General features: G+C 37.8%; 1 protein-coding gene across 1 annotated transcript in view; it reads right to left on the bottom strand.

The window, feature by feature from the left end:
• Window positions 1–6,901: 6,901 nt before the first annotated feature.
• The window catches only part of LOC149823357 (uncharacterized), an 81,740-nt gene continuing 61,956 nt past the window's right edge, over window positions 6,902–26,685 (bottom strand). The window contains exons 9-10 of the mRNA XM_090020034.1: window positions 9,539–9,596; window positions 6,902–7,256 (exon numbers count right to left, since the gene is read on the bottom strand). Of these exons, the coding sequence (XP_089876160.1) occupies window positions 7,195–7,256; window positions 9,539–9,596 (120 nt within the window). The 3' untranslated portion in view covers window positions 6,902–7,194. The remainder of the gene's footprint in view (window positions 7,257–9,538; window positions 9,597–26,685) is intronic.

Raw genomic sequence — 26,685 nt, forward strand, 5'->3', positions numbered from 1 at the left:
CGTGTAGGTGTCCAAGTCGGCATGTGTGATGTGTCCCTGTGACATGGGTTTCATTCATAGCCACAAATCTTGGTATAGGGATTTTCTGGGAGAAAGAAAATCTCAGTACAAATTAAAAGAAACTTGTTTTTCTCACAAAAATCTCAGAAAAATATTCATATATTGAAATTTTAAAATCTATAAAAAATGTCTAAAAATACAAAAAAAATATTAAAGGAAACACACACATATATATATATATATATATATATATATATATATATATATATATATATATATATATGAATAAAATATTGGCTAATAATGAAGGTGAGAAACAAATTAGTAGAAATCACGGTTTTCTTAAAAAAATTTCCAATTTTTTGTAGGTTGAATGTTACGGATGTGATCTACATGGTTTGATTAATAGGAAACTTGTTTTAAATCATGATAAGTAATTAGGTTTTTAAAGGGGTTCAAAAATCAATTGCCCACATTGTGTCAAAATTTCATAACTCAAAAATCATATTTTTACATCAGAAAGCTCAAGGCTTGATCCTTAGCAAACAAATCATGTAGAACACATCTATGTGGTTAGATTGAGTCGATACAAACTTGTACCTATGATATATTTGGTGCCTTTGAAAGCACCAAATTATATGTAACTATTGAGCTCAAATCATAAGTTTGAGTAGTTTTTTTGTAAATTAAATCCTATGGATGTGATATACAATGCTTGTTTCAATCTTGTGTTTGAATGCACTAAAATTTTGACTAAAAAATTATATTTTAAAATTGAAATGACACGATCCAAAGCTTGATCCTTAGCAAACAAACTTTTTTCAACTGTTTTACGTGGTCAGATTGAGTTGATAAAGTTTGAACCTATGATTTTAGGCTCATAATTTGGTGCATTCAAAGGCATCAAATATGTACACACTTTTGTTTGTTTGGATCTAGCCATTGGTAGATCTAACTGTATAGGTGTTTAACACGATTTACTTACTATATTAGAAGGTTGTATCATATATGATACAAGCATATTTTTTAGACCATGAAAATCAATCGCTCACAATTCATGAAAACAAGGGTGGCCTATAAATGGTATAAATTATCACATTTCATTTAGTAAATAGACCATGTTAACCATGATCCAAAGGTTAGATTTTGCATTTGGTGCTTAGATCTATGTAAAAGAAATATGTGCCACCACCACAAATTATTATGGTGGTATGGACTGTATGGTAACACTATATATATATATATATATATATATATATATATATATATATATGTGTGTGTGTGTGTGTGCCGGAGCACCTATTCCCATATCCTAGAAATCATAGTTGTAGTTTTACATCTTCTCAATCAAATCTTATAGATGTACTTATATATATATATGTGTGTGTGTGCCGGAGCACCTATTCCCATATCCTAGAAATCATAGTTGTAGTTTTACATCTTCTCCATCAAATCTTATAGATGTACTTAATATAGTTTATTTGATAGAATTTTGAACATAAAAATAAGTTTTTTAAAGTCATGAAATTTTGGTACATTATGAGCCATTGATTTTTGAAGATCTTAAAAAGCCTACTACATTGACACTATAGCACTTACCTAATATATATATATATATATAAATTGCTAGGAATATCGTGTATTTTTTATAGAAAAATGCTATTATTGAATGCTTCAATATGTATGAAGATTATGAGCCATTAAAGCATTAAAAAATCTTATTTATGCATTAAATTTGAATGATTCAAGAGCCGGTTCTTATAAAACCAAACATGTAGATTGCACCTTAGATTCAAGAGAAAAAAACAAAAAAATCATGAAAATCATGGTTCACTTAATTCTCATATTCTACTGACTCTCTTTTTATATTCAAGAGAAATGAATCGCTGGTGGAACCAAAGACGGTTTTTTTTCCCAAAAATGTATTAGCCCATTAAACTGTGTTAAGATCATTAGGACCCACAATCCACATGTTAGTAAATGCAAAATGATTAATTAAGCAGCTGCTATACTTGTGACCAATTCCAGGAACTCAAATGCCTTTCTTTTTCATTCCTTCAACAAACTCATAATGAGTAAGACCTGATGTTTTTCTCAAATCAATGGCCTTCATTAAGGTTTACTCTTTATTCTCTATCTGTCAGAGGATTTCAAAAAAATAAAAAAAAATGATGTGGGTTGTGAAAAAAAATGAAGTAGGTCGTGGTAGATCCTCTACTGATGTTTCTTCCTTGGTAATAACTTCCTTTTTAGTTGAACACCCCTCTCCTACAAGGACAACTGATTTTTCTCAAAAAAGAAGTGAAGGTAGGAAAACAATGAATACACACAAACAGTAAACATACAGAGAAGAGTTTTTTTGGTTCCTGATTTTCCCAAAAAAAGAAAGGAAGATAGGAAAAAAAATGAAGAGGGCTCGACTCAAAGAGAGATTCCTTTACCATCGTGTATATGCAGAGAGAAGAGAGCTCGGTGGTGGCCGCGTACAGGAGAGCGGCCAGAGATGGCAAGCTGCTGGGAGTGTTGAAAGAAAGAGGAAAGATGGGAATGAAAAAAAATTGAAATGGTCATCACTTCTTGTTTTTTGGTATTTGAAATAGTATGAAAGAGATAGGACATTTAAAATCTCTTAAAACAGTGAGGGCCGTCTGATCAGAGTTTATCGAACGACCCTTAATAGTTCAACCAGTGAACAGGTTCCCTGGTATACATATTCGAGGACCCTATATATAGTTAGGGGTGGCAACCCGACCCGCCAACCCGCTTCTTAGCTGGGTTCGGGTTTGGCTTAAACGGGTTCGTGTCATAAATGGGTCGACCTGCCTAACCCGTTTATTAAACGGGTCGGGTTCATCTTAGGGGTATGCCAACCCGCCTGACCCGTTTAATAAACGGGTTAAGCAGATGGGTCAACCCGTTTACCCGAACCCGACCCCGACCCGCCCGCCAACCCGTTTACTCGAACCCGACCTGCCAACCCGTTTACCCGACCACGACCCGCCAACCCATTTACCCACCTGACCCGTTTATTAAACGGGTTACCCATGTCGTGTCGGGTTACCCGTTTAATAAATGGGTCGGGTTCATGTTTGCCACAGCCGACCCATTTGTTGAGGTATGCTGACCCGCCAACCTGCCAAACCGACCTGCCAACTCGACCCGATTGCCACCCCTATATATATAGTAGAGGCTAGGTGCTTAATGAGTTTTTCTGCTAAAAGAGCTGATCCCTATAAAATAAAGTACATAGATCACATCCGCAGGATCATAATTTAAAAATAAAACAAAAAAACCTGAAAAACCCATTAAGCACCTACGCTCTAATATATATATATATATATATATATAGCTCCAATGCAGCAGGCCTCCCCACCCGATGCCAGTTTACCTATATAATAAATGAAAATAAAAATATTGAGACTTGGATGCTGAAAGAAAAATCAACTACGGACCCATTAAATCAGAACCCTTCTAGAGTGGACATTGGGTCCCATATTTTTAATTGGAAAGAAAATGGCAGAAAAGAGAAAAGATTTTTTTAAGGGTACTTGGCACTAATTCAGTGGAGATAGGGTGAGAACTATAGCTCAGAAAATCAGAGCATGCTGTTATGATCCACGGTGTCGGAGGTTTGAATCTCTACTAACATTTTGGGGCAGTTTAGGGCAATATCTGACTCAACCCAGGTGACCCAAGTGTTTTATTATATGATTTTATGTAAAAAAAAAAATCTAAATTCATTCTAAATTATGTGGGTTGGATTTGAGATCCCATTTTCTTAACCTGACATAACTTGAACCGAAATCCGAACCTCCGTTCTTGTAATCGGGTGGGTTTTGGTTCACCACAATTGTTTGGATACCCGACCCATTAATATACCTATGGCCAAGCACATGATGAATGAAACAAGCAAGACGGAGGGCTTGAACTTTGAAGCAGCCGTACCTGTGTTTTATGGGGCCCGAGGTGGAGGGAAAAAATGGCCCCCCTATTAACAGTAGGAGTTCGGGGGCAGCGCCTCCAATTTTCTTTTAAAGAATCAAAATAACAATAAAATTTGCATTCACATTAAACAAATATAATATTCCAAATATTTATATTATATTAAATAAAAATGTATAAAATATTTATATAAACTACCTAAACAATGGGCCCCTAAATTTTTTTTGGGCCCAGGGACTCTGAGGCCCAAGCCCCATTGGCCTCTTTACAAGTCCGGCTCTGCTTTGAAGGATTCCGCATGATGCACATGCACACATGGATAGGTTCCATCACCGACGGCACATTGGCTGGCCTCCAGTTGGTAAAGCCCTCAAGGTCTCCCCTGCCCACTGGGGAGTACACCCAGCTTCGACCTTGCGGCAAGGGACACCACCCGTGGGTTTCAAACTTGTGATGTCCCGTCAACTTGGTGACATTCACAAGTCACCCCTACCAGATGAGCAGAGCCCTTGTGGGCATGTTCATCATTTTTTTTAGAGATGCAAGTCCGTCAGACTTCCAAACCGGATCCAACTTGTATTATTCGACCTAAGTTGTATATATCCAAATCCAGTTAGATTGGAAACCCACATGGTCAGGGACTATTCAGATCTAGATCTGGACTAGGATCAAGTAAAAAAGTATGAGAGCATGAAAGGTATCCTTTTTTATTCCAGCTTATAAAAAATTGATGCATGGAACTGAACCACAATACTCTATTGCAACACCCTATGGCCAGCATATGCCCAATTTTGAAAACTAAAGTTCACTCCTTGAATGTATTTGAGATGGCCCAGCTACTGATCTTGTGTGCTAGAGTCCAATATGAAAATTCAGGCTCTTCCTCGACCATGGTCATTTTAGAGCAATGATAGGTCATTAGGGGTTTGCTGCTTTATTAGCACATCAATTGTGCAATTATTGGCTATTATCAAGTACATGAATATTAAATACCTCATCACCCTTGAATCGGCTATTTTTTAATAAATTTTAAAAACACTTAAAATTATTTTTTAATAAATTTTAAAAACACTTAAAATTATTTTTTAATATTATTTTAATGGATTTAACACATGTCAAGTTCTGATTGACACATAATATATTATTATTATTTTTTGGCCGAGTCAGAATGATTCACTTGAGTATCGGGGGGGGCCGATTCAGCTGAATCGTTGGCCAAACGCTACAGGGCCTATACCGAATACTGACAACATTGGTAGCAAAAGCTACAATCCAACTCATGCAATATGTACAGCATAATATATTTACCATGCAGGTAAATTCAAATAAGATGACTCAAGTTGTGTTGGATCAAATTTTTGATGAATAGGTTACTAGGTCTCTCTCTCTCTCTCTCTCTCTCTCTCTCTATATATATATATATATATATATATATATATAGAGAGAGAGAGAGAGAGAGAGAGAGAGAGAGAGAGAGACCATTTGATGCTAAACCATGTGCTAAATAGGGTTTTTTGTTTTTTTTTTTCATTTTATTTTTAAATTCTGACTGTACAGATGTGATCTATGTACTTGATTTTATAGGGATCTGCTCTTGAAGCGTTTGTTTCCAATACATGGGTGGGTTTTTATAAAGTTCCAAAAATGAACGGTCCAAAATCTTTGTAAAATTTTTAGGCTCCAAACATCATTTTTTTCATAGAAAACACATGATCCAAGTGTGAATTCTTAGTAAATCGACCATGCCCAACATATTTATAAAGCCGAAACCTCATAAAAAGCACCGAAGAAGCTGAAAAACCCATTTAGCACGCGGTTTAGCACCAAATGAGTTCAGCACAGACCCATTACTCTCTCTCTCTCTCTCTCTCTCTCTCTCTATATATATATATATATATATATATATATATATATATATATATATCATGTGATAGGGTTTGAGAGGAAATGACGCCCTGACTTATGGCCCAACCCCACGCAATTAAAACCCCACCCAAAAGCGAACCTAATACTTTGGCCTTGTTATAAATCTGAATTTTCTGTTTAATTTTTTTTTTTTGCTAATCCAAGAGAAAATCTCCTACATTGACGAGTACACCCAGCTTCGCGACAAGAGATGCCACCCTTGTTTCTAACTTGTGACGTCCACATTTACAAGTTGTCCCAACCAGATGAGGGAAGCTACCTCTACAACCTCATGGGTTTGATAACCGAGTGACAGTCCTTTGCTGCAAGGCTTAAGCTGATACGATTGCCTAGGGCGCGCTGAAGCTTAGGGTTATATCAGTGGAGGCGTGGGATAAGGCCAACCGAGTTATGTCACATCTATCCTAGTCGCAGCCAATGAGAACCAGGTGTTTTTCTTGGCTTAGCCAAAAATAGAAAACAAAAAGCAACACCAAAATGATCATCCTTATATTTTTTCTGATAGGCTGGGGATTCAAACCTGAGACCTCTTGGTTATGACACTGCAACCTCACCATCCATCTATCTCATTTAGGGATGTAAACAGTTCAGAATTAAGTTGGATGTACCCTTTACTGAAACTGACCTAGTAGGATCTTGGCTATTGAGATTTTAAGCCAGATTCAGATTCCTACGGTAAAGGCTGTGCCAAATCCAACTTTTACATGTAATCCAGTTCCAATATTCAGATGCAGATATCCAAACGGATTTGGTAATAATATCTCAAACCAAATTTCAGTCCAATTATTAACTGCATTCAATTTGGCTTTACCAAATCCAGGGGGGTGCTCCTCTTGTTTGGCAGGAGCAGTTAGTGCACGTCACATTGTGTTGGGACGTTGCAAGTTCTAACTCCATATGGTATGGTTGTATAACTAGTAGGGGTCTGCCTAACCCCAGCTTTCTATGTCGAAAAAAAAAATTCCAATTAGTTGGAGTGGGACTCCTGTTGCATGTCAGATAACATTCAATCCATTAACATCCCTAAATCTCATTTGACTTCCATTCTTAATGACAATTAGCAACAAAGCTTTTCACATTGTAGCAGCAGCACAAGAAAACTAAACCACATATACATGACATATTTACAGGCATAGTGACAATTAGCAACAAAGCTTCACATTGTAGCAGCAGCACAAGAAAACTAAACCACATATACATGACTTATTTACAGGCATAGTGACAATTAGCAACAAAGTTTTTCACACTGTAGCAGCAGCACAAGAAAACTAAACCACATATACATGACATATTTACAGGCATAGTACAGTTTCAAAATTGCATCATCTACGAGCTTTTCTTCCTTTTGCGGGTTCCTGTTTGTGGGGTGCGTGACCTGGTGCCTGAAACTATATAGTGAAACGAGAATCAAATTATCATGAACAAAAAGTACAGGGAAAAAACAACACACGAACAAGCAATTTTTGCTTGGCCCCAAATGAGAATCGTTCTCCCATATTGATGAGAGTGATTCCCATTCACCCCATTTCTAATGTGCAAGCAAACATGAGAAAATGGGGCAGTGATTCAAATTATATTTGGGTCATTTTGCTCACTAAATCATATTGTCCTCCCTGTGATTAGGAATCATATAAGTTTGAATCACATGAAATGGAATCACACCATTTCATGACTTCGAACCATATGAGATACAATGACACATACCCCAAAAGTTATAAGAAATCCCAATGCAATGCTAATGCTTAGGACACAGTTTATTCAAAAAACAACTGCTCTGTACAATTTACAATGGAAAAATTCCTGTTCGTTATAAGATCACCGAAAGAAAGGTTGATCATAAATTTGGAGAGTTTGCTTCTACATGGAAATGAAGACGTTCCAGAATGGATAATAGACTAAGAAGAAGGTAAAAAATTAATAATTGGTTCCACAAAATATAAATGAAGAGTTTTTGAGCTGATCTGTTGGTTGACAGAAAACACTAATAATGCTCAAAAGCAAGAAAAAAAGAATAAAACTTTTGTGGGATTCTGATAAAATATTGTAAGCATTAGTGCTTTAATTCTTATAGAAAAGTTAAATAGTACATAGTGAAATGGATTCTTCCAGGATTTTGAGGTTGTTTTGAGAGGATTAAGTTGTTGATATATGCAATCAGTGAGGTAAGAGTGGAAGGAAATGAAAGGTTATGCAATCAGCGAGTAGAGAACGAGGAGAAAAATTAGGGCAGCTTGTCAGGCTCTTCTCATTTCAGAACCAATATCACATATATCTTAAAGACTTTTCTGGACCGAAATTTCTCCATAAAAACAATGAAAGACACCTATGTACAAGAGAGGGAAAAGACAAAAATGCCCTTGTATATACAAATAATGGCAAACGTAAGTATTATACTCTCTCCAACATGTAGGGTGATGAATCCCCCATGCAAAAAGTACATGAATTTAGGGCATGAACATATAATTCATAAGATGAGAAATCAAGAGATATGAGCCAATATGAAGTCTACGCAGATATGAAAAACAACACTACCAGGAATAAAAACAAGATCTGGAGTTGCCTTTGTATTTTATGGTTTTTTCAAAATGTAGAAACCTACAGCACAAGCAGATTCAATCAACTACAATACCAAAAAGCATATTTGGCAGAACTGCATCTTTTTTATCTCATTCTATTATAATTTTGGAAAATGTTCTAGTCAATACCCATTTTCGTTAGGCTCCGAGCTCGGCCCCCAGCAAAAAAAGTTCTTAAAGGTGATTTTTGTCAAATCTGAACCTGTAGATGTGCTCGTTATTGTTTATTTACCAATAAACATGCTTTGGATCAAGTCAATTTACCAAAAAAACTTAGAATCTTTTATCACCAAGTTCTGGTGACTTTTCACCTTTTTTAAACACACACATGTGCATGAAAACTGCCTAATCTAACGCATGTTCTTGTGTAAACTATGATAAACACATCTATCAGTTTAGATCAAGCAAAAAGCACCTACAACCATGTTTTTTGCCGAGGCCTAACTTGGGGCCTACCTAAAATGGATCCTGACTAGAACATGCCCCTTTAATTTTTTATGGTAAATCCGTTAAAAACCCATCTATTATCCAAACCCAGGATCCTTTGGCTAAGATGGTGCAACTTCACTAATCCAACTATTGCATTCATCCCAGAAATTCTAATCATATGTGCAGAAAGCATCAACTTGCGGCTGTATAGTATTATAAAGAAAAATCATCATAAAGCTAAATAGAGAAAAGGGAAATAACAAGAGTTCAGTCAACTAATTAAATAATAGATGTAAATTTATTTTCACCTGCTGGAGTCAACCCTGTATCATCCATTTAGAGTAGGGGTAGGCAACAAGCTGGCCTAACCTAACTGCCCTTTTCTAGGATGGGCTGGCCAGCCAATTAATGGGCCAAACCCATCAAATGGCCAGCTCAGTGTTCAAAAACCTTATTTTTGACCAGGCCAACCAGCCCATTGAAAATCCATGAGCAGTTTGACCACTCCATGGCTCGTCAATAGGCCAGGGCAAGGCTCAAAAAACAGACCAAGGCCCAGCTCAAATGGGCTAGGCCATGGGCAGCCTGCAGTCAGGCTAGCCACTAATTTAGGGGTTATATTTCCATGACTAAGACTTGGTGGCGCTCAAGGACAGATTACAAACCTGTATCTGGCCGTTTTATTACTTTTGAGCCATTGAAAATACAAGTAATGCCCCCATCCTGCAAGACATAAGTAATATATCAGCTGTATTTATGTGTGTGTGTGTGTGTGTGTGTGTGCATGCAGGCACACACAAAAGTTTCAAAGAATTGACACTATTTGCTGACATAGTCAAGTTTTTTTTCGATAACTATGTGCTGACATAATCAAATTATTTGTAACAAAAAGATTATAGAGCCCAACCCCCTCAGCATAGTTGACTGGAAAACTTTTCTTTTTATTATAAAAAAAAGTTTTTCAGTCAACTATGCTGATTATGAAATTAAAGTATGATGTTTCAAAGTTCAAATACTCTATCCCAAAGGAGCATCAAGGCATGCATTTACAAACATTATCATCTTAATAACCATTAGATATGTTCATGGGTCAGACCCAGAAAACAATTAGTGTGGTTCAGTTTATGCCAGGCCAAGAAGATGAAGACCAAAGCTGTAGCCCATATAATTTAAAGGGGTTCAAAATGTTAAAATGTATCTAATATATATACTGTATATTACATCAATACCCGATATGGGTATTTTTGTAATTTCACATAGTTGTTTTAGAAAACAACTATTTTCGAATTTCATAAAATGTAATTTTCTTTTTTTATTTTTTAGAATTCTTTTTTGTATTTTTTGAGGACTAAAAGAGGCTCCAACCATAGAGTCGTTGGAGCCCCCAACGGTCACAAATGTGACCGTTGGGGGCTCCCAACGACTCTATGGGAGCCCCCTTTTGGGCCCTCCTTTTGAGGCCTTTGGCCATCCCTTCTCTCCTCTCCCTCTTGTATAAATAGGGGTGAACCCCTTGTATATTTTTCATTCTTGAGAGCTTTCTCTCTTCTCAATAAGAGGCTTTTTATATTGTTGCCTTCTTAAAGGCTTGTGCTTGTATTGTCCCTTTGTGGACTTGTGATATTGTCTCTTTATTCATTGTTGTAAGTGCTTGTATGAAATCATTATATTTCCGCAATATCTCATTACATGGTATCAGAGCCACTCGATTCTTGAAGGAAAGGTGTGGTTCGTGTATCTCATATTTAGTGAACATCTTCTCACTTCTTGGCAACATCATGGAGACAAAGATTGACCTATCTTTCAAGCTCAATGGAAAGAATTATATGATGTGGGCATCGGCAATGAAAAATAATCTCAAAGGAAAGAAGCTTTGGGGTTTTGTCATGGGTACCGTTCCAGAACCTAAGCTTATGCTCACGAAGGTAGAAGAAGGTCAAGAAAAGGCTCTTGAAGGAGATGCTCGCCTCAAGGCCATTAAAAGTCATCAAAAGGAAGTGGAAGATTGGGAAAGCAATCACGCAAAAATCATTGCGTGGTTTATGAACAATGTGGAACTTAAGGTATGTGCTAATATAGCTAAATTTCGTAGAGCCAATGAGGCTTGGTCCTTTATGAAGGGTATGTATACCCAAAAGGATCTTGCAAGAGCATACTTCTTGCAAGAAAAGATTAGAACCACCAGGCAAGGTGATTTTAGCATTCAAGATTATTATAGTGCCCTAAACCCACTATGGGATGAATTGGCTCTCTTGGAGCCAAAATGAGTTTCTATGAAAGATATTGATTTAAGGCAAAAACAAATGGAACAAGAGCGATTGTTTCAATTTCTTTTTGGGCTACGTCCCGAATTTGAGCAAGTGAGATCTTCACTTCTCCATAGATCTATTTTTCCTCCTATTGAGGATGCTATTGCCGAAATCACTCAAGAGGAGACAAGGCTTGGCATGAGTAAGCATGTTGATGAAGTCCTTGCCGTATCAAAACCGGGTAACAATGTTAGAACCTACAAGCCTCCTCATTTTGGGAAACAAGGAAACTACAATGGAGGAAGAAAAATGATTGTTTGTCATTATTGCAATGAACCGGGTCACATTAGACCCGTTTGTCCAAAGCTTATTGGAACCTTCAAGCCTAAAGTGGCTTCTCTTGAAGAAATCACCACCAAAGAAGATGAAGGCAAGAACAATGACATCAAAGAAACTCTTGGACAAATATTTATGGCTCTCCAACAAATGCTAAAAGTTTCTTCCTCCACATCGGGTGCGGCTATTGCTTCAACATCATCGCCCGGTACGTATTCTTGGATCCTTGACTCTGGAGCTTCTTTTCATATGACCCCTCATGAAAATGCACTTAGTGATGTTTGCACCAATTCAAAGGACTCTTGTGTCTCTACGGCCGATGAAACCTTTTTTAAAAATTTCAAATATTGGCTCTTTTAAAGATTCACAAAATTTTTGTGTTCCAAAAGTAAGAGTTGTTCCCAAACTAAATTTAAACCTATTTTGGGTTTCTCAAATTGCCGACCATGGATGTGAAATATCTTTCTCATCTAATGGTTGCTTTGTGCAGGATCTTCGGTCCGAAAAGCGGATTGGGCAAGGCCATAGAAAGGGAGACCTCTATTATATGGACCATCTTGATCTCCCTACAAACTTTTTTTGTTCTTATGTACAAGAAAAAACCATGGAAACTTGGTCATCCAAGTTATTCCAAAATGTATCTCTTTCCTTTTGGAAACAAATTTTGTAAGGAAAAAGAAATTAATTGCAAAGATTGCATTTTTGGAAAAATGAAGTCTATGCCATTTCCAACTAGAACTTTTCTCTCATCAAGGCCTTTTGAATTGGTGCATTCGGATGTTTAGGGGCCTTCTCCGGTTATGTCTAAAGGGGGTTATTCATATTATGTTACGTTTATTGATGACTTTACTCGGTATGTTTGGATTTATTTCCTTAGTCATAAGTCAGAAGTATTTACTTTCTTTAAAGATTTTCATAAAAAGGTTCAAAATCAATTTCAAAGTAACATATCTATTTTAAGATCCGATTCCGGTGGCGAATACTTATCTCACGAATTCCAAAACTATTTAACCCAAAATGGCATTTGCCATCAAAAGTCATGTCCTAGGACTCCTCAACAAAATGACCTAGCGGAAAGGAAACATAGGCACATTATAGAAACTGCTAGAACATTACTTGTTTCTAGGAATATTCCAAAGAAGTTTTGGGCCGAAGCCGTTCTAACCTCAACCTATCTAATCAATAGAATGCCCTCTTCTAAGTTAAAAAATGCTTCTCCTTATGAAAAACTCTTTAAATTTTCACCCGATTTCAATCGTCTTCGTATTTTTGGTTGCAAATGTTTTGTCCTATTACATAAAAGGGATAAGTTATCTCAAAAAGCAATTGAATGTGTTTTTCTAGGATATGGTGAAAATAAAAAAGTGTATAGATGTTATGATTTTAAGAATGATAAACTATATGTTTCAAAAGATGTAACATTTCTAGAAGAAGAAAACAGTTTTGATAAAATAGAAGAAACAAATGAAATTGATTATATATTCTTATATGATCTTATTGATGACATACAAGAAGATTCTCTTGAAAACATAGACGATACTCGTGAGGTATCCCCTCTTGACATAACACCCTCAAATGATAGTGATTCAAATATAAATGTTCATGATAGTGATACCAATATAAATGTTTACTCAAGAAGAAATCAAGAAAATCCTATTAGTGCCCTCGAAAAATACTCTCAAATTTCTGAATCCACTGAGGAACCACAAGTTAGGCATTCTTCTAGAATATCAATACCCCCAAATAGGTTTGTATCCTATGATTCCTTAACTCCAAACTATCGGGCATGTTTAATAACCCTACATTCTTATTTTGAACCGGCCCACTATAATCAAGCTAAATCTATACCTCATTGGGTTGAAGCAATGGAAGTTGAACTAAATGCTTTAAAAAAGGCCAATACTTGGGAAATAGTTAATCTACCCTCACACAAAAAACCTATTGGTTGTCGCTGGGTCTTCAAAGTTAAAACTAAAAGCGATGGCTCTTTAGAACAATATAAAGCTAGATTAGTTGCTAAGAGATACTCCCAAGAATATGGCATTGATTACGAAGAAACATTCGCTCCCGTAGCTCGAATGACTAGTGTCAGGACCTTAATAGCTGCCGCATCAACCAAAAAATGGCCTATTTATCAACTTGACGTAAAAAATGCTTTTTTAAATGAAAGTTTAAGTGAAGAAGTTTATATGGATTCGCCACCCGGAATAAATATTAAGCAAGGTCAAACACTTCGGCTTTTGAAGGCATTATATGGTCTTAAACAAGCTCCTAAGGCTTGGTATGATCGTTTCAGTGATATCATGATAAAGTTAGGATTTCACTCTTGTTATACTAACACTGCTCTTTTTGTTAAACATGCATGTTCTAGTATCGTAATTTTGTTGCTTTATGTTGATGATATGATTATCACTGGGAATGATCAAAATAGTATTATTAATGTTAAAAATATGTTAAAAAATAATTTTGATATGTCTGACTTAGGTTTTCTCAGATATTTTATTGGAATTGAAGTTGCCTATTCTCCTAGAGGATATATTTTGTCACAGATGAAGCTTGCTGCAGATATATGTTCTAAGTCTGAGATTTCTGATGATAAGAAAGTAGAGACTCCCGAGGTTATTAATGCCAAATTGCGGTTAGAGGATGGGGTTCTTCTGGAAGATCCCACACCTTACAGACAACTCATTAGGTCTCTTACCTATTTAACCATCACCAGACCAGATATCACTCATGCGGTTCACTCAGTTAGCCAATTTCAGCATGCTCCTACAACTGTGCATATGAGTGTTGTCCTCCGAATCATCCGCTACATTCGGAATACCATCAATAAAGAGCTATTTCTATCATCTTCTTCTTCTTTGAATCTTCTTGCTTATACTGATGCAGATTGGGGAGGTAATCCCAATGATTGAGTCTCAACTACTGGTTTTTGTGTCTTTTTAGGGGACTCTTTGATTGCCTGGCGATGCAAGAAGCAGCAGAAAGTTTCACTATCATCCACTGAAGCTGAGTACCGGGCTATAGCAACCACGACAATGGAGCTTGTATGGCTTCGCAGTCTGCTTAAAGACATGGGAGTTGATATTACCGAAGCCTCAAAACTATGTTGCGACAACAAAAGTGCCATCTATATTGCGAGCAATCATACTTTTCATGAGCGTACAAAACATATCAAAATGGATTGCCACTATCTTCGTGACGAATTCTTACGAGGAACTATTGCCCTTCCATATGTCACTTCAGAATATCAGTTGGCGGACTTCTTCACTAAAGCTCTTTCGGCTCCTCGCTTCATGTTTCTTCTTGGCAAACTTTCTGTCATTTCCCCATAAAGTTTGAGGGGGGGTGTTAAAATGTATCTAATATATATATATACTGTATATTACATCAATACCCGATAGGGGTATTTTTGTAATTTCACATAGTTGTTTTAGAAAACAACTATTTTCGAATTTCATAAAATGTAATTTTTATTTTTTAGAATTCTTTTTTGTATTTTTTGAGGATTAAAAGGGGCTCCAACCATAGAGTCGTTGGAGCCCCCAACGGTCACAAATGTGACCGTTGGGGGCTCCCAACGACTCTATGGGAGCCCCCTTTTGGGCCCTCCTTTTGAGGCCTTTGGCCATCCCTTCTCTCCTCCCCCTCTTGTATAAATAGGGGTGAACCCCTTGTATATTTTTCATTCTTGAGAGCTTTCTCTCTTCTCAATAAGAGGCTTTTTATATTGTTGCCTTCTTAAAGGCTTGTGCTTGTATTGTCCCTTTGTGGACTTGTGATATTGTCTCTTTATTCATTGTTGTAAGTGCTTGTATGCACTCATTATATTTCCGCAATATCTCATTACACAAAAATATCCATTTTTACTGAAAAATACATAAAAAACACTTGAGTAGGGTTCAGCCATAATGGATATTCAACAAAAATCAGAGCTCAAACTCAGCCCCAATTATTTTTTGGGTCAGGTTCAGGTCAGCCCAAATACTATTTAGGTTAGCATTCTTATGGCCATATCTGAGCATTCTTATGGCCATATCTGAAAATACATAGTGGTCGGGTCACAGATACTCAACATGAATCTGAACCAGCCCATGTAATTTAAAGGGATTTAAAATACCCATATAATACTTGAGTAGGGTTCAGTAAAAAATCATAGCTCAAACCCAGCCCCAAACATTTTTTAGGTCAGGTTCAGGTCAGTCCAAAAAATATCTAGGTCAGTATTTTTATGCCCATATCCGAAAATACATGAGTTGGGTCGCAGATACTCAACATGGATCTTGTTAATATATATATATACCAAAATACCTGATAGGAGTATTTTGGTCATTTTTACTGTATATTTTATTTTTATGTATTTTTTAGGTTTTTTTTTACTTTTCTTTTTTTCTTTTTTCTTTTTGCTTTTGGGGAACCATTGGGGGCCCCACCTAAATAGGCGTTGGGGTTCCCAATGTCTATTAGGGGAGCCCCAATGGCACGCCCTTTTCAGCCCATTCTTTTTGTATATATAGTGGGTTTGTGTAATTTGCACATTAAGTGCTTGTGTTATTTAGTTCATTATTGAACCCTTTTGCATTTTCACATATCTCATTACATGGTATGAGAGCCATTTGGGTTATTTGTAGTCTTGAAGTATTTTGCCAAGTTCTCTCTCATCTCTACCTCTCTTTGTCATCATGAAGCACGACACAAGAGTTGAACTTTTCTTCAAACTCAACGGATGTGGGCGTCGGCTATGGAGAATGACCTTCGTAGAAAAAAGCTATGGGGCTTCGTGATGGGAATCGCTCTTGAACCAACGTTGAAGCTCACCAAGATTGAAGGTGACATCGAAAAGGTTCTTGATGGTGAAGATCACATTAAGGCAATCAATGAACATCAATCTAAGGTAGAAGATTGGGAGAGTAACCACGCCAAAATTTTGGCGTGGTTCATGAACAATGTTGACGTAAAAATTTGTGCCAATATTGCTAAGTTTAGAAGAGCCAACGAAGCTTGGTTCTTTCTTAAGGGTATATATGAAAAGGAGTGTGTACACACGACTGGGTTTGGATCTTATCCAAACCCAATCTGAGTTCATCCAACTAGCACTCTAATTAGCACATGTTCATTAAAGTCACTAATGGCATTTTGTAATTTACATTTCTTGTATGATGGGTATTTTCGTACCCTAGTAATTGTAACAACATGTATTTAACGTGAAGCCCAATACCACAGTCGTGTGATTCATTTTGGGGAAAATCCTGCAGCTTTCTCTTCTCTCTCTCTCATTCGGCTGCTCTTGTGTATGAAACAGAGAACCACGATTTCTATCATGGTATCAGAGCTACAGATCCAAGCTTAAGGATCTTATTCCTTCATCCGGTAAAGTCTCTTCCCACTCACTTGCCTTTGAATCATCTCTCCTACTTGTTTCTCTGCATATTTCTGTTTTCACTGTTTGTTGAACAACCTTCTTTCATTAGACTACCTGTTTCTTTCTATACATATTTCTGTTTTCACTGTTTCCTCTATTTTCTTCACATTATCATATTTCACTGTTATCATATTTGCCTTTGAATCATCCAACATATTTTTGTCTCCCTTTTGACTTGTCACTGCACGTGATCTTATATGTTAACAACACAAATACTCACGCAAGATCAGATTCACATCATTTGATCTTTGCGTGAATAGGGTCACGTTAAATATTTTTTCTTTTACAAGTTGACTGCATATCAGATTCAGATCTTGCTGTCCTGATTAACTAATATTACATTAGTTGATCTTTCTCTATCTTCTTCTTTGTTTCACACTGTCTGTTTCTATCCCAGAGTTATAAATCCATATTCCCTCATATTATGAAATTACACACGTTAATTTTAAAGTAACGTATCTCTTTGATCAAACTCTAATTCAGAACAGTTTCTTGGTAAATAGTTCTGGTTTTCTACCTCAGTTTTATCATTCAAAAAGGCTTGCAGCAGAATTTTTGATATTAAGTTTCTGTTCTGATTTTCATTAGATCTCAACTGCAATTGGGTCCTTGTCGTAAAGTCATTTTCTTAATTTTTATCTCTTCTTATATTTTTGGTTTCGATAGAATATGGACTCATTTCCTCACCCTCAGTCTGGTCTTTCCTCAAACTTTCTTAGTCAACTCGTGTTTGAGAAACTCAAAAATTCCAATTTTCTAACTTGGAAGCGACAAATCATTTCATTCATAAGAAGTCAGGACCTTTCTGGACATCTGGATGGCTCTGTTCCTGTTCCTCCAGAGTTCGTATCACAAGAAGCAAAGAATGGTGAGGGAGATCCTTCTATTACCTATGTCAGAAATCCAGAATATGTATCCTGGATGAAGCGAGATCAGGCGCTGGTTGCCTACATCACTTCTACATTATCACAGGAAGTGCTTGTGGCAATTCCAGATGACTGCTCTGCAATGCAATTATGGCATCGATTGGTTCAGACATATTCTCAAGTTTCTCAGGCCAGTATTATTTTTGAAGAAAGAATTTCAAATGTTAAGAAAGGACTCCATGACCATCATGGAGTACTTGAACAAAATAAAGATCATTACAGATCAGCTGGACATCGTGGGATGTGCAGTTAGTGACAAAGATATGGTGCAACAGACTTTGAGTGGGCTGGGATCGGATTATCATATGATGGTTACTTCCTTATTGTGTTTGCCAGAGTTACCTGCCTTTGAAGATCTTCGTGCCAAACTTTTGCAGTATGAGATGACCCTAAAGGGATTTTCTGAAGATACTCATTCTCAAGGTGGAGCACACACTGTTCTTGCCACAGGAGTTGCATATGGGCGAGGACGTGGTACATATGATTTTCGAGATAGAGGGAGTCAAGAAAGAAATGGACAAGGAAGTCGTGGAATATTACCTACACCTAATATCCATCCCAGTGGGCAAAGGCAAAGACCAATACCGACCTGTTTTCTATGCAATAAAAGGGGGCATATCAAAGCAAATTGTTGGTTCAATCCTCAAAATAAAGGTAAACGGACAGAGACAAGCAAGGGGCCAGATAAATTGAAGAACAGTGATGAAGTGAAGGAGTTGTTACTCTCTGCTTTAGCTGAATTGAACTTAAAGCAAAATGATCAGGGCACTTGGTATGTTGATTCAGGTGCAGCCACTCATGTCACTGGTGATGTTGGTAAGCTCCTAACTTGTGTTCCCTATGCTGGTAAAAATAGTATAGTCATTGGAGATGGGTCTCACTATTGTATTTCCCACATTGAAAACTTTGTCATACCTATGTCTACTTCTTCCCTTGCTCTTTCAAATGTCATTTATGCTCCGAATATCAAGAAAAATATTGTTTTTGTCTCTAAGCTTGTTGATGACATCAATGCCTTAGTTGAGTTTACTCATTTTTTTGTTCGTGTCAAGGATCTCCACACGAGGGAAACGTTCGCTGAAGGAAAGTGACAAGGGAATATGTACGTGTTTCAAGAGAATCCTTCCACTTCGAAGCTCGCATCATCATCTTCTTCAGCTTCTTTTAAAAATGTTTTTAGCCTTTCTGAGTGTAATAAGCCAAATCTTTGGCATGGTCGTTTGGGTCATTGTAGTAGTCGTTTTATTGAAAAGCTTGTTTCTAGCAGTCTTATTCCCAAGTCAAGTCTAAATTCAAATGTTGATGATAAGAAATGTTCTAGTTGTCTTCAATGTAAGAGTCATGTCCTTCCATTTCATTCTATCAATAAAAGAGCTTCAAAGCCTTTTGAAATTATTTGTTCTGATGTTTGGGGTCCGGCTCCAGTTCCCTCCATGTCTGGCATCAGGTATTACCTCATTTTTGTTGATAGCTATTCTCGGTATACATGGATCTTCTTTATGAAATGTAAGTATGAAACATTCAAGTTATTTCAGAATTTTCATTCTTTTGTTCAAAATCAATTCTCTGATAATATCCTTTGTTTCCAATGTGATGGAGGGGGTGAATTCTCCTCAAATGACTTTATTAAATTTCTCCAGACAAACGGAATACGTAGGCAGGTGTCTTGCCCTCATACACCTCAACAGAATGGGATTGCTGAACGCAAGCATCGCCATATTGTCAAGAGTGCCATGAGCATGATGCATGATAGTAACCATCTAGTTACCTTCTGGGCAGAGGCCTTTCATTCAGCCGTTCACATCATAAATCAATTGCCCATAAATATCTTGGAAAACAAATCACCCTACCTTTCCTTACATGGTGTTCATCCAAATTATCATGAAAAGCGAGTATTCGGGTGTGTATGTTATGTTCATGTTGACAGTTCAATGCGACATAAGTTTCAGGATAAGGCCTTGAAGTGCAGATTCGTGGGGTATGCTGATGATTATAAAGGGTACAGATGCTATGATCCCGTGGGCAAGCGTATCAAAATATCCAGGAATGTTGTATTTGATGAATTGAATTTTGATCACAAGGTTGACAACCTTCCTGAAATTGAAGTTTATCACCCCTGGTTGAACTCTGACCTCTTCTCTAGTGTTAATGATGTTTGTCCTTCAGAATATAATAAAAGAGATGAGAGAAACATGGAAACATGTCTGATGATGTACATACGACTCAGGAAAATGTCATTTCCGATCCACTCTTGCCTCCCGAAAGGTATAAAGCATTGTTTACTCTCGACGTGAGAAGGGGATTCTTCCTAATTCTAATCAAGAGATGAATTCTTCTTCTGCTCCCAGAAGATCCACTCGACCTCGACATCCTATTGATAGATGGGTAAGTTATGAGAATTTCACTATGGATTTTCAACTCTTCTTAACCTCTTTAGGTAAGGAAGATCAACCCACGACTTTCCATCAAGCAGCAAATTCTAAGCGATGGATTGAAGCTATGAATGAAGAAATGGAGGCTCTTCATGAATGTGGCACTTGGGAAATTGTTCCCAGACCACATGATCAAAATGTAGTTGGGTCCAAGTGGGTGTACAAAATAAAGTATAAGCCGGATGGTACTATTGAGCGATATAAGGCTAGGCTAGTTGCCAAGGGATTCACCCAGGAGCAAGGACAAGATTACGATGAGACCTTCAGTCCGGTTGTGAAAATGGGTACTATTCGAATCATACTATCATTGGCTATTGAACATCAGTGGATTATCAGTCAACTGGATGTAAAAAATGCATTTTTACATGGAACTCTAAAGGAAGAAGTGTACATGGAACAACCCACTGGGTATGCAGAAGGGAACTCCAGAGAATATGTGTGTCGATTAAAGAGAACTATATATGGTTTGAAGCAAGCCTCTCGATCTTGGTTTGACAGCTTTTCTCTTGAAATAGAGAAATATGGTTTTAGTCATTCGCTTCTTGATCATTCACTTTTCATATTCAAATGTAACGACACAATTACCTTATTATTGATATATGTAGATGACATAATCATTACAGGTAGCTCCGCTGAACACATTGAGCAGGTCAAAGAACTCCTGAACCACAGGTTCAAGATGAAAGACCTTGGTAAACTGCGATATTTTCTTGGAGTAGAAGTTGACAGAACTATTGAAGGCATGACACTTACCCAACATAAGTATACCATTGATGTTCTCAGCAAAGCAGGTATGAAATATTGCAAGCCTCTAAGCACACCCAGTGTACTTCATCAGAAACTCAGTTCTAAAGATGGCGATTTGTATGAGGATCCTACAGGATATCGCAGGATAGTGGGGATGCTTCAATATCTCACTTTTACTCGCCCTGATATTGTCTATTCAGTCAATCAGGTATCTCAGTTTATGCATGAACCGCGTATTGGACATATGGAAGTTGTTAAACACATTCTTCGATATTTGAAGGGAACTATTGGAGATGGTCTTTTGTACAGAAAGAGTATGAATGAACATAATATGCATGAACTTCTTGTTTACACAGATGCAGACTGTGCAGGAGATCCAGATGAGCATAGGTCAGTGTCAGGATACTGTATTTTTGTTGGCCTAAATCTTGTATCTTGGAGCAGTAGAAAACAAATGGCTATTGCCAGATCAAGCACAGAAGCTGAATACAGATCAATGGCAGCTGCTACAACTGAAGTAACATGGATTAGACATTTGTTGATAGAAGTAGGAGAATCAATATCTAAATGTATTCTCCTATGTGATGAAAAGGAGTGTGTACACGACTGAGTTTGGATCTTATCCAAACCCAATTTGAGTTCATCCAACTAGCACTCTAATTAGCACATGTTCATTAAAGTCACTAATGGCATTTTGTAATTTACATTTCTTGTATGATGGGTATTTTCGTACCCTAGTAATTGTAACAGCATGTATTTAACGTGAAGCCCAATACCACAATCGTGTGATTCATTTTGGGAAAAATCCTGCAGCTTTCTCTTCTCTCTCTCCCATTCGGCTGCTCTTGTGTATGAAACAGAGAACCACGATTTCTATCAATATATACGAAAAAAGATTTAGCTAGACAATTTTTTTGTCAAGAAAAAATTCGACCTACTAAACAAGGGGATATGAGTGTCCGAGATTACTTTAATGCTTTATCTCCCTTTTGGGATGAGCTTGCTCTTCTTGAGCCCAAGTGGGTGGCTCCGGAAGATGTTGAATTAAGAAGAGAACAAGTTGAAAAAGAACATTTCTTTCAATTTCTCCACGGTCTTAGACCGAAATTTGAACAAGGGCATCCGTTTTTCATAGAAGCAAGGCCTTACCTATTGAAGATGCCCTTGCCGAAGTATGCCAAGAGGAAACTCGTCTTGGCATGACTCATAAAAGTAATGAGATTTTGTCTGTTACTAGGCCGGGATCCAATGTTAAGCCTTATAAGCCTCTCCATTTTGCTAAAAATAATGGTTTTAGAAAAGGTGTCATTTGCCACTATTGTAATGAACCGGGGCACATCAAACCGATTTGTCTTAAGCTCAAAGGAAAAGTGGCCACGGTTGGTGAAAATGTCCAAAATAAAGAAGTGAATAATAATGGAGGAGACATTAAAGACACCCTAATATAAAATCTTGAAGGCACTTCAACATCTTCTCAAGTGTTCTTCTACTTCGGGTGCCGCTATTGCAACCTCATTATCTCCTTCAGGTATGTGGATTTTGGACTCCGATGCAGTTTTTCACATGACATCTCATAAACACATCCTTTCCAATGTCTATTCCTATGTCACATGGGTGCGGGTGCGGGTGCGGGTGCGGGTGCGGAGATTCGGCACTTCCAAAAAACCCGGGTGCGGGGGTGCGGCAGGGGCAAAAATGTAAAAAAAAAATTATATATATATATATATGATTTTGAAGTTTTAACAGTTTAACATTTAACAGTAAACATTGTCATAAACTCATAATATGATTCATCATGCATGCAATATATCAACCTAAATATCAAATTATCAATCAAATAAGTAAAGCAATTACTTAAATCGACCTAAATATCAATCAAATAAGTATTGCATAAAAGAACTAAATTACATACCAAAGTATATCCTGATGAAGTAATGGATGCTAATAATTTTCTTCTTCATCATCAAATGCATCATTAGAAGGAATACTGGGCTCAGCTAAATCCATGTTTGTTACGTTGAATTCATGTTCTCCCTCGAAGTCACACTCTTCTGGGTTTACATCACAAAATTTGGATGTTCCTTGTCTGCATTATAAACCCAATTTGAAAATGATAAATACAATACAAGTATATTTAAATGAAAACTAAGAAATAATCAAATAACTAAAAGAGCAAATTAGTATCTGTATTCATCATTGCTTCGCGAAAGTAATCGAAGATTTGAATGAACATATACTAAATCCTCTGCACGCTTGCTGGTAAGTTTGTTTCTCTTCATGTTGTGGATTTGAGAATATGTGCTCCAATTTCTTTCACAACAAGATGAACTAGCAGGCTGCGATAGCAATCTTAATGCAAGACGTTGCAGAAGAGATGTTTCTGATCCAAATGTTGACCACCATGTGATAGGATCTATATTATCTTCTTCTCTCGCGAATAATGCTGGTGCATATAATCTCGAAGATGAAAATTTTTCAAACTCTTGTGTGACTTGATGTAGAAGATATGCTTCTGGAAAAAGTCTTGTCATACACATATTTCTATGTCTTGATAGCTCTGGGTCTAAATTTGGAGGGACACGACCAATACCACCAGCCCGCCACTTATTTGCATAATATTTTGGATTAAGAGAATGTGCCATGCAATGCAAAGGAGTGTTGCTCTTATCCCATCTTCTGACTAAAATTGAATGAATATGATTAAAAAAATCTGAATCATCCAATGTAGGATTTTTTCCTTCATGCATGAAAACTATAGCTTGTATTTTTTCAATCATATTATCCCACATTTCATAAACTCTGTGAAGCATGGGCTCATCCTTATCAACTTCTCTTAACATTTCCCAAATAGGTTGCGTAAATTGAAGGAAGTATACCACTTTGTCCCAAAATTCATCATCAAGAATGAATTTCTTAATTTCTTGAGCCTTCATATCATCATCAACACGATAGAATGTCCAATTTTCATCAGTCACCATGTTAATCAAAGCATTCTTCACTCTTTTAATCCTCTTCATCATCACAATGATGGACGCAAAACGTGTTTCAGCGACCTTCAACAATTTTAAATCAGAATGCCTATTAAATATAGCATTAACACGATGGTGGTTAACAACAAAATTCTTAATGCTTTTGACATTTCTTTATAAATCTTCAATCCATGAACATAAAGCATATGCTTGTGAATTTTCTTCTTCTTTGGGGTTGCATATGCTCTTTAGGGCTAGATTTAAGCTGTGTGCTACACAGGGAGTCCAAAAAATATGAGGGTACTCACTCTCCAAACTCAACGCTGCACTTTTACAAAATGGAGCGTTGTCTGTAATGATTTGTACCACTTTCTGATCACCCACTTCTTTTATCACTTCTATAAACAATTCCTTCAAATACTCTGCATTTTTATATTCCCCAGATGCATCAACTGCTTTCAAGAATATTGGGCCACTAAGCGAACAAGCAATGAAATTGATCAATGGACGCCTTTGAATATCTGTCTATCCATCAGACACAATGGAAACTCCATTTTGCTCCCATGAATATTTTTTAATTTCTAGCAACCTCTCCACATTTGCCCTCTCTTCTGCAAGAAGTGTGGTTCGTATTTTTTCTGAACTTGGAGGCACATAACCACTCAAATTACAATTTGCCAAGGATGTTACTAAATCCTTCCAATAAGGATTTCTAGCCGCATTAAATGGGAGTGAACCAGAATAAAAATACCTCCCAACTTTTCTATCCAATTCTTCTCTTCCATATGTATTGAATGCTGCTTGTATCGTTCCTCTACCTCCTACATTGACTTTTCTTTTTTTTTCAGCATCTTCTTGGTGGCTTGCAAATGGCACACTGACTGCAGAAGAATCGGCCATTGCCTTTCTCTTCTCATATTCTTCTTGTATTTTCTTGTATTGTCTTCGCATTGCCTCATCAACTTTTCTGCAAGCTGAAATGCCATGTCCTGGTATCTTCAACAAATGAGCCTTCACTCTTGTGTAAGACCCAACAAAATCTCTTTCGCAGAGCTTGCATCGAAATCTCTTGTTTCCACCACCTCCTTCTCCAGTTTTTGCGAGTTTATCTACATGTACCCATAGTGGCCCCACATCATCAATCCCACTGCAACTATCAGCAAAACTAGCAGCAGAACTCGCATATTGGGATGAGGATGATGCAAGTCCTTTCCCTTTGTCCGTCATTTTTATCCTGAAAACAAAAAAAAAAATACATTACAATTTTCAAATCAATTCGAAAACACAGGGAGAAGGGGGGGCTCAGCCCCTCCCCTGCCAACCCAACAAGAGAGCGAGAGCGAGGGGGGCTCGGCCCCTCCCCTGTCAACCCAACAAGAGAGCGAGAGCGAGGGGGGCTCGACCCCTCCCCTGCTGAAAACAGAGGGAGCAGGGGGGGGGGGGGGGGGGGCTCAGCCCCTACCCTGCCGACCCAAAAAAAAAACAGATGGAGGAGGGGCTCGGCCCTCCCCTGTCGACCCAAAAAAAAACAACAGATGGGGGAGGGGCTCGGCCCCTCCCCTGTCGACCCAAAAAAAACACATGGGGGAGGGGCCGAGCCCCTCCCCTGTCGACCCAAAATAAACAACACATGGGGGAGGGCTCGACCCCTCCCCTGTCGACCCAAAATAAACAACACATGGGGGAGGGGCCGAGCCCCTCCCCTGTCGACCCAAAATAAACAACACATGGGGGAGGGGCTCGGCCCCTCCCCTGTCGACCCAAAATAAACAACACATGGGGGAGGGGCCGAGCCCCTCCCCTGTCGACCCAAAAAAAAAACCCTCCTGTGCCGAAAAATGAGGGAGCAGGGGGGGCTCAGCCCCTCCCCTGCCGACCCAAGAAGAGAGTGAGAGAGGGTACCTGCAAAAGGAGAGGATGAGCCGAGAGGAGGAGCTGGGGCGGCGGAGCTGGGAGAGAGCTCGAGCTCAAGGGGAGAGAGGAGAGATTAGGGCAAAATTTTTTTTTTGCCCTAATCCTCCTTTTCATCGGGGAAATTTTTTTTTTACGCCCAAATCGTGAACAAAAATGACCCTGGGTGCGTTGACCGCACCCAGGGTCGTGTTGACCGCACCCGGTGCCGCACCCGCACCCGCACCCGCGTCGCGTCGCGTCGACGCGGGACGCGACGCGGGTGCGGCATATGTTTTGCAGAGTCCCTGTGACAGGTCTATTCCATTCCCATAACATCTTATGTTTCAACGGCAGATAGGACTTCTTTAAAAATTGAAAATATTGAAACACTTGATTTAAAACATTCTCAAATTTTTTTCGTTCCAAAAGTAAAGGGTGGTTCCAAAAATCAATTTAAACTTATTTTTTTTCTCAAATTACTGATTAAGGATGCCAAGTCTCTTTCTCACCTAAGGATTGCATCGTGCAGGATCTTCAGTCAGGGAAGCTGATTGGGCAAGGCCATAAGAGGGGTGATCTGTATTTCATGGATTTTTTTACTCTACCATCCAAGTCATTTTGTAATTTTCTAAATGTCAAAAGTATAGATGTTTGGCATAAGAGACTTGGCCATCCAAATTTTTCAAAGATGTTTTTTTTCAAGTTTTTGACAATGAAAGAAATGAACCTCATGAAAGTATAGATGAACATATGACAAACAATACTCAAGTTTATACTAGGAGAAGTGAAAATACTCATCCATGTGCTTTTGATAGATATTCTCGAAATATGTCTTTGG

Source organism: Nuphar pumila, chromosome 10, assembly GCF_984573655.1.
Source record: "Nuphar pumila chromosome 10, dmNupPumi1.hap1.1, whole genome shotgun sequence".
Classification (NCBI taxonomy): domain Eukaryota; kingdom Viridiplantae; phylum Streptophyta; class Magnoliopsida; order Nymphaeales; family Nymphaeaceae; genus Nuphar; species Nuphar pumila.